The sequence below is a fragment of the Phyllobates terribilis genome, unplaced genomic scaffold (assembly GCF_046119375.1).
Source record: "Phyllobates terribilis strain yellow unplaced genomic scaffold, ASM4611937v1 Scaffold_3__8_contigs__length_932513732, whole genome shotgun sequence".
NCBI lineage: Eukaryota > Metazoa > Chordata > Amphibia > Anura > Dendrobatidae > Phyllobates > Phyllobates terribilis.
This window is the reverse complement of record NW_027362763.1, coordinates 715,436,213-715,449,912: the sequence shown is the minus strand read 5'-3', so window position 1 is coordinate 715,449,912 and position 13,700 is coordinate 715,436,213. Positions and strand designations below refer to the sequence as shown.

The 13,700-nt window shown below is 45.8% G+C and overlaps 1 protein-coding gene across 1 annotated transcript in view; it reads left to right on the top strand.

Annotated features, from left to right (window-relative positions):
* The first annotated feature begins 2,218 nt into the window (after positions 1–2,218).
* The window catches only part of HAAO (3-hydroxyanthranilate 3,4-dioxygenase), a 160,119-nt gene continuing 148,637 nt past the window's right edge, over positions 2,219–13,700 (top strand). Inside the window, exon 1 of the mRNA XM_073672034.1 lies at positions 2,219–2,439. Coding sequence (XP_073528135.1) covers positions 2,357–2,439 — 83 coding nt within the window. The 5' untranslated portion in view covers positions 2,219–2,356. The remainder of the gene's footprint in view (positions 2,440–13,700) is intronic.

The following is a 13,700-nucleotide window of genomic DNA, read 5'->3' as shown; positions in this document are numbered from 1 at the left end:
TCTCTTTCTCCTGTAGAGTGTAAGCTCTTATGATCAGTGGGGTCCTCTCTCTCTTGTAGAGTGTAAGCTCTTATGGTCAGTGGGGTCCTCCTTCTCCTGTAGAGTGTAATCTCTTATGATCAGCGGGGTCCTCTCTCTCTTGTAGAGTGTAACCTCTTATGGTCAGTGGGGTCCTCCGTCTCCTGTAGAGTGTAAGTTCTTATGATGAGTGGGTTCCTCTCTCTCCTGTAGAGTGTACGCTCTTATGGTCAGCAGGGTCCTGTCTCTCTCTCTCCTGTAGAGTGTAAGCTCTTATGGTCAGAAGGTTCCTCTCTCTCTCTCCTGTAGAGTGTAAGCTCTTATGGTCAGCGGGGTCCTCTCTCTCCTGTACAGTGTAAGCTCTTATGATCAGCAGGGTCGTCTATCTCCCCTATAGAGTATAAGCTCTTATGATCAGCGGGGTTCTCTCTCTGCTTCGATTAGTGGGAGGCACAGGACTAATTATGTCCTGACAGATTTACTATAAACTTTATGTCAGAAATAGGTGTAAATAATAGTGGAAATTTGTGCCAGCTCATTGCAGGTGTAGATTTCAGGTTGTGGCACACAGAGAGCAGAGATATGGCGCTTCTTAATACATGTGCTGCATCTTTCTTTACCAGGCTTCTGTTTTGTTTTAGACTGATGTATGAAACACAAGTCTTGCGTCCTATTCACACAAATGATGTTCAAATGTGCATTCTGTTTCTTCAACTGAACCCTGCACCATTAAAGTCAATAGGAAAATTCACATGAGCAATTTTCCATACAAACTGTCTGTCCTTGCAGAATGTGCTACTTTGATGCAAATCTTGGATGAGTTCTTACTATTCAAAGTCAATAAATTCATGAAAAATGGAAAAAGCACAAAGACACAAAACTGATTTAGATATATTCAATCTACGTGCATAAATACATTACATGGGTACTGGATTTTGCAAGGATCTTTGGCTGAGAAACCAGCATATAAGCCATGTACGGTGGTAACTTCATCACAGGCAAAAGAAAAAGACACTACAAGATTATATACTGTAGGCAGCATGGTGGCTCAGTGGTTAGCACTGCATCCTTGGAGTGCTGGGGTCCTGGGTTCAAATCCTACTAAAGACAACATTTGCAAGGAGTTTGTATGTTCTCCCTGTGTTTGCGTGGGTTTCCTCCAGGTTCTCCGGTTTCCTCCCACTCTCCAAAGACATACTGATAGGGAATTTAGATTGTGAGCCCCAATGGGGACAGTGCCGATATTGTCTGTAAAATGCTGTGGAATTAATGGCACTATATAAGTGAGTAAAATAAATATACAGTATGATGTGCAATTCTATATAACAGGCACAAGAGGGAGCCAAAGAGCAGTTATCATTCACAGTAATGATAACACAACAAATAGAATTTTGTTAAATAAATTTCCGTCTCACTGCACTTTTTCTTTTCATTTCCTGATTTAAGATGGAGTTTGGATATGAATCATAGTAATAGAAATATATTCAGTACTAACTCTCCTGTGCCAGCCTTCTGTGCATCATAAAGGAATCCATAGTTGAATTCCTGCAGAAGTGTAATGAGGTCCTAGGTTGCAATATACTGTTTTCTAGGTATCTTATACCATACAGGTTAGGGGCAGACATATTATTTATTACTCAAGAGATACGGGGGCCACATCCACCTCCAAAGCAGGTGAAATTGTGCATTATGAGGAGCTATTGGACTGCAAAGGGCCCATATATTGTTCTTGCTCTTTGGCCAGTGCATACAGGCATTTTTTCTTCTTTTCTTTAAAGGGGACATGTCACATTGTACATGTAGTCTGATCTGTGCAAAGCACGGTAAAGAGAAGGAGAAGCTGAACAGAATGATATATGGGTTGGTTGGAAAAAGTTCAGTATAACTTGTATTTTTTTCTTTAAAATTTCTGGTGTTTGTATGCATGATCCACTGGGCGGTCCTACCAGTGATTGACAGCTCTCTCTGGAAGCACAGTCATACAGGGAAGACTGTCAATCACTAAGTAGGACCGCCCACTGGACTCTTACATACAAACACCAGGGATTTCAATTAATAAAATGCAAGTTTTACTGAAACTTTTTCCACAAAATGTCCATCAATCTGATCATCTCCTCCTGCTGTATAACATCCTGCCTGCAGATCAGGTACCATTATCAACATGACAGGTTCCCTTTAAATTTGCACCAGCTCTGCACAGCTTTACCTTTGCACCTTTCAACCTTTGCTTGGTAAACATGCAGTGGTTTTAAAATGCACAGTCTGCTTTTCTCCATAAAGGCTTTTATATTAGTCCATGGTCCATTTTCCTGCATAAGACGAACCACTGCTGTCAGACATGGAGATGCCACCAATTAATGTAAAGAGATGGATACAAGAGAACAAGGCGTATTTCTTACCCCCTGTGTGCAACAAACTTATGTAAGTACAAAGTGTTTATCCTGGATATTGCCAGAAACTTTTTCATATGGTAATTGTAAGTACTGATTGACAGTTTATCAGACAAATCACAGACAAATGGTTATCAACTCATAGATAATGTCATGAATACACAATCTGCAAATGACTCTATTTACAAAGGATGTTGCTTAACCCCTTAAGGACCGATCCATTTTGTAGGTTAATGACCACGCCTCATTTTTTAAATTTGATCACTGTCACTTTATGAGCTAATAACTCTGGAACGCTTCAACGAATCCCGCTGATTCTGAGAATGTATTTTCGAGGCATATTGTACTTCATGATATTGGTAAAAGTTTTTCGATAGGACTTGAGTTTATTTGTGAGAAATTGGAAATTTAGCAAAAACTTTAAAAATTTCGCAATCTTCAAACTTTGAATTTTATTCCTTCAGAGAGATATGTCACACAAAATAGTTAATAAATAACAATTCCCACATGTCTACTTTACATCAGCACAATTTTTGAAACATAATTTTGTTTGTTAGGAAGTTATAAGGATTAAAAGTTGACCAGCGATTTCTCACTTTTCCAACAAAATTTACAAAACCATTTTTTTAGGGACCACATCACATTTGAAGTGACTTTGAGGGGTCTATACGACAAAAAATACCCAAAAGTGACACCATTCTAAAAACTGAACCCCTCAAGGTACTCAAAACCACATTCAAGAAGTTTATTAACCCTTCAGGTGCCTCACAGAAACTGAAGCAATGTGGAAGGAAAATTTTACTTTAGACAAAATTTTTTTATTTTCACAAGGGTATCAGGAGAAAATGGACTCCAAAATTTGTCGTGCAATTTCTCCTGAGTATGCCAATACCCCATATGTGGGGGAATACCATTGTTTGGGTGCACGGCAGGGCTTGGAAGGGAAGGAGCACCGTTTAACTTTTTGAACGCAAAATTGTCTGGAATCGAGAACAGATGCCATATTGTGTTTGGAGAGCCCTTGATGTGCCTAAACAGTGGAAACCCAAAACAATTGACCCCATTTTCAAACCTAGACCCCTCAAGGAACTTATCAAGATGTCTGGTGAGCACCTTAAACCCTCAGGTGCTTCACAGAAGTTTATAATGTAGAACCGTGAAATAAAAAAATCTATTTTTTTCCACAAAAATGATCTTTTAGCCCAAAATATTTTATGTTTACAAGGGTAACAGGAGAAAATGGACTCAGAATTTGTTGTAAAATTTCTCCTGAGTTCACCAATACCCCATGTGTGGTCAAAAAATACTCTTGAGGCAGAGTGCTAAGCTCAGAAGGGAAGAAGCGTCATATTGGAGTTCAAATTTTGCTGGAATGGTTTGAGGGTGCCATGTCACATTGGTAGAGCCTCTGAGGTGCCAAAACAGCAGAATCCCCCATAAGTGATCCCATTTAACAAACTACACCTCTCAATGAATTCATCTAAGGGTGCAGTGATCATATTGACACCACAGGTGTGTCACAGAATTTTATACCATTGGGCAATGAAGAAAAAATAATTACATTTTTACCACAAAAATGTTTCTTTCGCCCCAGATTTTACATTTTGACACAGAGAAATTGGTAAAAAATGGCACCAAAAAGTGTCATACAATTTCTGCTGAACGTGGCAATACCCCACATGTGGCTGTACAGTACTGCTTAGCCACACGGTGAGACTCGGGAGGGACAGAGCGTTATTTGCCTGCTGGAGTGCAGATTTTCCTAGAATAGTTTGCAAACTCCATATACAGAGCCTCCAAGTGCTAGAAGAGCAGAATCCCCCCTCAAGTCATCCCATTTAGGAAATTATACTCCTGCCAAACATGTGAAGGCTAAATGGGTTTAGACACACTGTGGTGCTCAGAGGGGAGGGGGGAATTTGTATTTGGGAGCGCAAAATTTGCTGAATTTCTTTTGGGTGGGTGAGGAGCCATTTCGCTTTTCCAGAGCCTTTGTACTACCAGTAATCTGGAAGCCCCCTATATTTCCATTAACAGATGACGGACCAGATTGGGGGCTTTTTATGTGAAGCTTTTATTGGGAACATTTTACATAACACTTGGGATCACATAAATCCTGTGCTCTACGCTGAGCACTTACTTTGAGGTTTCCATCTAAATCTCCAAATGACATGATTCAGTTGAAACCCCCGAGGGATCCAATAACTACAATGAGGCAGCAGAGTTACTCTGGACTCCATATGGCCTCTGTTCAGCGCTGTCTTTCTTTTCAGAGGTGCACGAAACTGTGGCTGTCTGCGCTTTTATCCATGCCTAAAAAGATGGACACCACCGGATCACAGGCCAGAAGGCATCCACAGTGCCCCCATCTGCCTCATTATAGGGAATCTTGCGCCAGAGTTTCCATCTGAATCACGTATTTCAGAGATTTACACAGAAACCCCGGTGTAAGCGCTCAGTGCAGAGCACAGGATAAATGTGAGCCAAGCCATACTGCGATCTTTTGGAGGCAGAATGAACAAATCAACAGCATGTAAAGAATTGGTTTTATTTTTTACGACGTTCCTTGTGCGACATAAATGATTAGGCGACTTTATTCTTTGGGTCAGTGTGATTACAGCGATACCAGATTTACATTGGGTTTTTATGATTGGCAGCAGACACACACTAAAAGACGCTTTTTTTGCAAAAACTAGTTTTTGCATCGCCATATTTTGAGAGCTATAATTTTCCATACTTCGGCCGACAGAGTCATGTGAGGGCTTGTTTTTTGTGGGACAAGTTGACGTTTTTATTGGTACCATTTTTGGGCAAAACACATTTATTAATCGCTTTCTATTCTGATTTTTGTGGAGGCAAATTGAACAAAAACCAGCAATTCAGGATTTTTTTTTTTTTTATGTCGTTACTCGTGTGGTAAAATTGATAAGGCAACTTTATTCTTCAGGTCAGTACAATTATAGTGATACCTCATTTATGTAACTTTTTTATGTTTTTGTAATTTTACATAATTATTTTTTCAATAAGTTTTTATTATCTTTGCATTGCTGTATGCTGAGAGCTGTAACTTTTTAATTTTTTGGCTGATGGAGCTGTATGGTGGCTTGATTTTTGCGGGACAAGATGACGTTTTCAGCGGTACCATTTTTATTTACATTCGTCTTTTTAATCACGTTTTATTCCACTTTTTTCCAGAGGTATGATGAAAAAAGCTTCTTTTCCTATGTTTTTTTTTTGTTGTTTTTTTTACGCCGTTTACTGAACGGGTTAACTAGTATAACAAGTTTATAGATCAGGTTGTTCCGGACGCAGTGATACCAGATATGTGTACTTTTTTGTTTATTTCTATTTTTTATATAAAAATGTGTACTTATTAGTGTAATTTTTTTATTATTTTTTTTAACCTTTTTATTATTATTTTTACAATTTCTTTTTTACTTTTTTGAAACTTTTTTTTACTTAGTCCCACTATGGGACTTTCACTTTTTTTCATTTTTTCCACAGGAATAATGCACTGCAATGCACTAGGTTGCAGTGCATTATACCTGTGCAGAATATTTTTGAGACCATGCTGTGATCTTTCCGTACCTTCGTGACCATGGCAACAATCGGGCCCCCATGATAACGTCCCGGGGGCGCCGATCTGAAGGCAAAGGGAGCTCCCATCCCTCTGCCTGCCTCCTGAATGCTGCGATCACGCTCGATTGCAGAATTTAGGGGGTTAACAACCAGGGGCAGAGCTGACACTGCTCCTGGGTGTTCGTGCAGGAGCTCAGCCTCTGGCAGCGCTGAGCTCCTTCTGTGATCGCGTAGGAGATGCTGATATTTTAGCGATCATGCTGTTATCGGTCAATCAGATTGACTCACCGATCACAGCGATTTGGGTGCAGGGACCGCCGGCATGTCTGTGACAGCTGTCGGCACGGAACTGTCACTGTGTGTTTACTCGCAGTGACAGTTTGAATGCATGATGGGGATTACCCATCCTGGTGCGCGAACTAGCACCCGGCCGTGACGGGATATCCCCGTCATTGAGCATAATGGGGTTAAAGAGTTATCGTTGTTTTAATTTTTATTTCATAAATCAATAGTACAAATGAAAATAAGCAACTTTGTAATATATCTGATCAGAGAGATCTGCTTCATTCTCTGCCAACATTGATCAGTCACTGTCAAAATTCTCAATTCTGAACTAAAATCTGTATTCAGTGAAGACAAACTTTCCCATTACTGAGATAGGAGATGACAGTTACTACTGATAAGATTCTACGTAGATAGGAGGGAGAGGAGGATGAGGATGCAGCTCTGCCTCTAGCACCTCCCTCCTTCCATTTACATAGAATTGTATCCATAATGGCTGCCATCTCCTATCTCAGTAATGGGAAAGTCTTTCTTCACTGAATACAGATTTTAGATAATGACTGATCAATATTGGCAGAGAAAGAAGCTGATTTTTCTAGCAAGATATGTTACTTATTGTTGCTTATTTTCATGTGTACTATTTATTTACGACATAAAAATTAAAACAACGGTTACTCTAGGCCTCTAGATGTCTCCCTTCTGTGTAACTTGTTACCGGCTGCCTGTTGTCATATATAATCAGTCACTAGCAGCTGGGTCACCAAGATGACTGGCAGGTTTTTGTCTCTACAGGAAGCGGGGGCGGGTCTTTGTCTCTACAGGCAGTGTAACTTTGCTTCTACAGGAAGTGAGGAGGGGATTTGTCTCTACAGGAAGTGGGGGCGGGTCTTTGTCTCTACAGGCAGTGTAACTTTGCATCTACAGGAAGTGAGGAGGGGATTTGTCTCTATGGAGTAGTGGAATTTTGCTTCTACAGGAAGTGGCAGCAGGTCTTTGTTTCTACAGGAAGTGGGGTCGGGTCTTTGTCTCTGCAGGAAGTGGGGTTCAGTCTTTGTCTCTACAGGAAGTGGGGGCGGGTCTTTGTCTCTACAGGAAGTGGAACTTTGCTTCTATTGGAAGTGGGGCGGGTCTTTGTCTCTACAGGAAGTGGAACTATGTTACTACAGGAAGTTGTGGCAGGTCCTTGTCTCTACAGGATGTGGGGGCATGTCTTTGTCTCTACAGGAAGTGAGGGCGGGTTTTTGTCTATACTGGAAGTGGAACTATGCTACTACAGGAAGTGGCAGCAGGTCTTTGTCTCTACAGGAAGAGTGTGTTAATGGACCTTAAATAGGTCTAGGCAGATGATGTCATCTAGCCACGCCAAGCAACTTGCAAACCCCGATGTGGAGCACAGCAAAGGGCAATGAACCCAGGGGAAGGAAGCAGAGCCCGAGATACCGTTGACAGAGGAACACTAAAAGGTCCCAAAATATTGTCTGACAAGCATGGCTTCATCGCCTTACCTAGTGGGGCCAATCACAATACTCCCCTACTTTAAATTGATGAACAATATTAAATGTAAGTGAAAGCAGGAGAGTCACAATTCCAAACACAACCCCAAAATAAGACTGGTTTTGTATTGGGAAAAAGCTGAACTTTTTCTAGTATCACACAAACCAAATTAAAATGTATATTTTTAAGGGGTAGTCGAAGCTTATGATATTGATGAAATTTAACTTGGATAGGTCATCAAACCAATTGGTCGGTGTCCAAGATCCTGACAAGAGACTTGTATGGAAATCTATGGTGAGTGAGCCGTGTGCGACTTGTGACCAGTGACAGAAAATGAAACACATACGGAAACATTCATGTTGCAGTTTCATGTTGCAGGACGCAATAAGACACCATAGGAAATAATTAGATGCTATGTCTCAATGCGACACTGCAATTGCAATGTCACATTATGCCTCGATATTGACAAATCTGATTGGAAATATCAAGCAGTTAAATTTTGAAAGAGAATATGTCATTATTAGTGATGAGCGAACACTAAAATGCTCGGGAACTCGTTGTTCGAGTCAAGTAATTTGGAATACTCCAGTGCTCGGTCCGAGTAACGAGCTCAATGTAAGTCTATGGTAATCTCAAGCATTTTTCTGGCGGCCTCCCCCCCCCCCGGCGGTCTGCAGAGGGCCTAAAAATTGCCCAAATCGATGGGAACAGTGCTCAAATGAGATGGGAACAGCATGGGGAAGACCCCTGGTAGCATTTCTGACTCCCAGGTCACTGTTGTCAACAACGTTGTCAGAGGTATTACGCCACTTTTACGGACTGACAATAAAACATGCAAAAACGAAACCAAAATGGATTTTCCTGGGAAATATGTTAAGGAACATCCTTTCCAGGGTAATGACTTGTATGTAAGGCAAAATAAATGCACAAAAAAATTGCTCCTCCATACCTTGGGTTATGTTCACACATAGCGGTTTTGATGCGTTTTTGCACTTTTGCATTGCTTTCAACCAAGACAAATGCATTCACCGGGAAATGTTATTTTAACATTTTAAAACCTTATCTGGCCATGTGGTGTGTGAGATATCATCAGACACATGCATACAGTGCTGAAAAGACAAGGAAACAGCATGGGGTAGACCCCTGGAAGCATCTTTGACTCCCAGGTCACCGCCTAAAAGTGTGCCCATCAGAAGTGATCCTTGGCACATGCGAAGATGCCTCCCACCATCCACCTGTCATTGCAGATTTGCAACAATCACCGTCCACATCCTTGTCCCAGCGCAGCGTTCAGTTGTCCCTACCCCATTCCTTGGAATACAAGCGCAAGTATGCAGCCAGCCAAACACCCACCCACCCACAGGCCGCAATAGTAAACTGCCAGATTTCTGGGCAGCTGCTTGTGTGGCACCCCAGGGGTCTGGTTACCACAGTAATAGAAATATTATGTCTGAGAGCAAGTGGGAGGTTTCTCTGGTCAGGAGCCCTAAGCATGCAACACTGCCCGCCCAGACCAGGGAGGGGAGGAATCTGCCGTTATAAACTGGGTCTGGGGCGGGATTAGGTCAGTCAGAGCCTGGAGACAGTTCCAGACACAGGGAAAGTGTCAGCAAGGAGCTCTGTAGGAGCAGGAGCGAGTGCCAGGGGCTGGAAGCTAGATAGCTCACCCTGGCTGAAGACATTAAGACCGGACACGGAGTCCGAGGCTGTGGGGACATCCAGGTCCAGCAGCAGAATCCAACCGGCAGGGGATTCCATGTCCTCTGGCCAGAGAAGCCCGGAGGCACGGTCACAAGCAAGGGACCAGCACCGCCATCGTGAAGCGGAGGCTAACAGAAGGCCCCAAGTCACCGGCCGTACGGGTGAGCACCACATGGTATACTCAGGGACGTGGGCTACTTCTACCCGCACACAGCAAGGTAGCCAGGAAAGAGTACAGATAGACGGGGAGGCTTACAACTCCACCTGGCCAGGGGAGATCCTGCTAGCTCTCAGACTGACCAGGCCTCTACTGCTAGCCAGTACTCCCGGGAGGGTCTGCTTTATAACATCAGTAAAGACCCTGAACTGCACTTCATGGACTCTGAGTTATTCCTGCTGCGCTCGTGCACCATCACTCCCATCATCCACATTAACTGCCCTGAGGCTATACTCCTCCCGTGGGGAGTCATCCCGTTCTTAGCTGCACACACAACACCGGCATCAGCGGTCTGCCTTGCAGCGGCGGTCCCCACTGACCGCAATCCACGGGTGGCGTAGTCGGACTATTATCTCACTAATAAGACTGCCACTGAATTGACCACCCTGGGCACGGACCGGGTCAGCGCCACGGAGACTACAACCCCCAGCGATCCGGCTCCGGCTATTCCCTGCACAACACAGGCCCAGGGGGCGCGTCAACTTTGGCGTAGTCGGCAGGATTCAAACCAACCCGCCCCAACGGGTATTGCGTGCCTGAAAAAAGACTTTTGCACTTACCTGAGAGAAGTTTCCCGCCGTCCAGAGTCGTTTCCCGCCATAGAACGCCATCTTGGGTCGTTTCCCGCCATCTTTTGCCGTCCTCCCGCCATCCGCAGCCGCTTCCCGCCATCGGACGCCATCTTCGGGACGCCGCGCGGGAAGAAGAGGGGCGTGGATGCTGAAAGCGCGCGAGATCCGAAGCTCCGCCCCACGCGCTGACGCTGCGCAAGGTCCTGGAAGGGAGAAGGAGCGACGCTGACGTCACAGGAGCGCGACGCAAGGTCCTCAACCCCGACGATCGACTGCGGAGCCGCGGCCTATGGAAGAGGATCATCGCAAGGTAGGCCACGGTCCACTAGGGGGGAAGGAGGATGTTGGATACCGAGGGGAGCTCCACCGCCACACCGGCCGCCAGCGCAACCGCTGCTGTGGTCATGCCATTCACCATGCCCTATATCCCGGGGGCAACCTGGCTACCCCAGTACTCAGGGGAGTCACATACCCTAAGTGACTTTAGGGAAAGACTGGATAGCCTCTTCCAGGTATACCCCCTCACGGAAGAGCAAAAAGTGAGCATCCTGGTGGCCCAGTTAATCGGGGCAGCCCAAAGGGAGGTAAAGTCCTGGCCACCTAGGAAGAAGAGTACTGTCAGAGAAATACTAGCCCGGCTGAAAGACACATTTGATACCCGCACCTCAGCCGAAATAAAGCTCAGATTTTACGGGTGAAAACAACGGGCACATGAAAGTATAAGAGACTATGCTCTAAACCTACAAGAGGCCCTGAGAGCCATTAAGCAGGCAGACCCTGACAGCATGGGGAATGAAGACAAGCTGTTGACCGAACAATTTATTGAGGGTCTACTGTGCAATGCCCACCGAACCCAGTTGCGGGCAATGGCCTTACAGGACCCTGACCTGGACTTTGCACAGTTCAAGGACAGAGCCATCCGGGTGCTCCGAGAACTGGCACCAGGTGGAGCTGTGACCGACAGGCGCCCTGCTACCACTTATCACCAGGACGCGGCGCCCTTGTCTGCAGGGCCTGTGGGAGCTGATGTGCAGGCTTTGAACAATAACCCGGCTACAGACCTGCACCATCAGGTCCAAGAGCTGACTAAGAGCGTTGCCGCGCTAACCAGAACTGTGCAGTCTTTACAGGTCTCTTCTTCAGAAAAGATCCAGCTGGCATCCGGACCGTAGGACTTCCCGTGGCGCCGACTGAGGAGGACCCCACCGGCCAGAGGAAGACCTAGCGACCGATACAACGAACAACGAGGACGGACAACCCATCTGCCGCCGCTGCAATCAACCCGGACATGTGGCAAGGTACTGTCATTTAAACGGGCACAACCTGGGGTAGAGGGGGGCCAACCCCCAGGCATAAGATCATCAGGCCCATCGAACTGGCGTGATAAATACGTAGGGGGACGTCCGGTCTTGCCTGTGGTACTGGATGGCATTCCTATGAGTGCCCTACTAGACACTGGGTCACAGGTGACTACCATCCCGTACGTGCTCTTCAAGCGGTACTGGAATGACTCGGACATAACCCGCTACCTAGATGACGACCTGAGCATTATCGCCAGCAATGGTCAGCCCGTGCCACAGATAGGATTTAAAGAGGTGACCATCAAGGTCGGTAAGGTTGAACTGCCGGCACAAGGACTGATCATTGTGGACATTGACCGTTGCGAGAGTCACCCAAAAATAACCCTAGGTACTAACGTAATCGAAGACTGTCTTGCAGAGGTGATTCTTATTTTGCAACAGGTTGCCAAGAACGCCAGTTCCAGCCAGCAGCGTGTCCTCCAAAAAGAGATCCGGGCACTGATGAAACGGCAACAGGTGGAACTATCTGGTGGTGAGATTGGTAGCATGAGAATGTGTGACCCGTTCCCTATTGCCATGCCCCCGAAAAGTGAGATGATGATTTGGTGCCGGGCAGCTATTGGTCTAAGAGGTAGAGACTACCAAGCAATGGTAATGTCTACTCAGACAGTAGGCCCACCATTTTGACAGCACGGGGGGTGGTCGATGTACGCCATGGGAGGGTGCCCGTCCGCATCATAAATATCGGGGAGAGAGAAGTATACCTGCCCCGGTATGCCACGCTAGCCAAATTGTTCACCATCAACCAGAACTCTGTACAGGCCGTGGAACCCTTGCTTCCATCTCAACCAGAGGAAGGTAACGGCTCTAAGAAACCAATGGAGGACTGGTGTCAGCAACTGCATTTGGGTACTGACTCCACTCCCTCACACCAAAAACAGGGAGTCTATCGGGTGGTTCAAGAGTACGAGAGAGTGTTTAGTAAACACCCGCTGTACTTCGGGCGAGTAAAGGGGGTAGAACATCACATCCCCACGGGAGACCATCCTCCCATAAAGGAGAGATACCGACCCGTACCGCCTGCACACTATCAACACTCAAGGGGATGCTAAAAGACATGAAGAAGGCTGGGGTAATTAGGGACAGCTGTAGCCCCTGGGCAGCTCCACTAGTCCTAGTGAAAAAGACAGACAACACCATGAGAATGTGTGTAGACTACAGGAAGGTCAACCGTATCACACACAAAGATGCGTACCCGTTACCAAGGATAGAAGAGACCTTAGCTGCATTAAAATCTGCTAACTTCTTTTCTACTTTGGATCTCACTAGCGGATACTGGCAGGTTCCTGTAGCAGAGGCGGACCGGGAGAAGACCGCATTCACCACCCTGATGGGACTCAGCGAATTTAACTGTATGCCGTTCGGGCTCTGCAACGCACCAGGAACCTTCCAACGGTTGATGGAATGCTGTCTGGGACACCGGAACTTCGAGACGGTCCTATTATACCTGGACGATGTAATCGTCTATTCCAAGACCTATGAGGACCATCTGGAACACCTGGCAGAAGTGTTTGAAGCCCTGGCAAACTATGGCCTAAAGGTAAAACCCTCAAAGTGTCATCTACTGAAGCCAAAGGTACAGTACCTGGGACACGTGGTGAGTGCTGACGGAGTGGCCCTCGACCTTGACAAGATCACCATGATTAAGGACTGGCCAAGGCCATCCAGCATAAAGGAAGTGCGGCAGTTCCTCGGGTTGGCTACTACCGAAGATTCATTCCCGGTTTTACCAAGAATGCAGCTCCTATGCAGGACCTCCTGATAGGCCAGTCCAGGAAGGCCAAAAACCAGAAGCCACCCTTCAGATGGGAAAAGCTGGAAGAGGAGTCATTCCGCCAGCTGAAGATGGCCCTCACGGGGGATGAAATCCTGGCGTACCCTGATTACAGCCAGCCCTTTATCCTCCACACGGACGCAAGCAACATCGGGCTAGGAGCCGTACTGTCCCACATCCAGCAGGGGAGAGAACGGGTAATTGCTTACGCCAGCCGAAAACTGCGACCCACGGAAAGAAACCCTGAGAATTACAGCTCGTTCAAGCTAGAGTTCCTGGCAGTGGTGTGGGCGGTAACCGAACGTTTTAAGC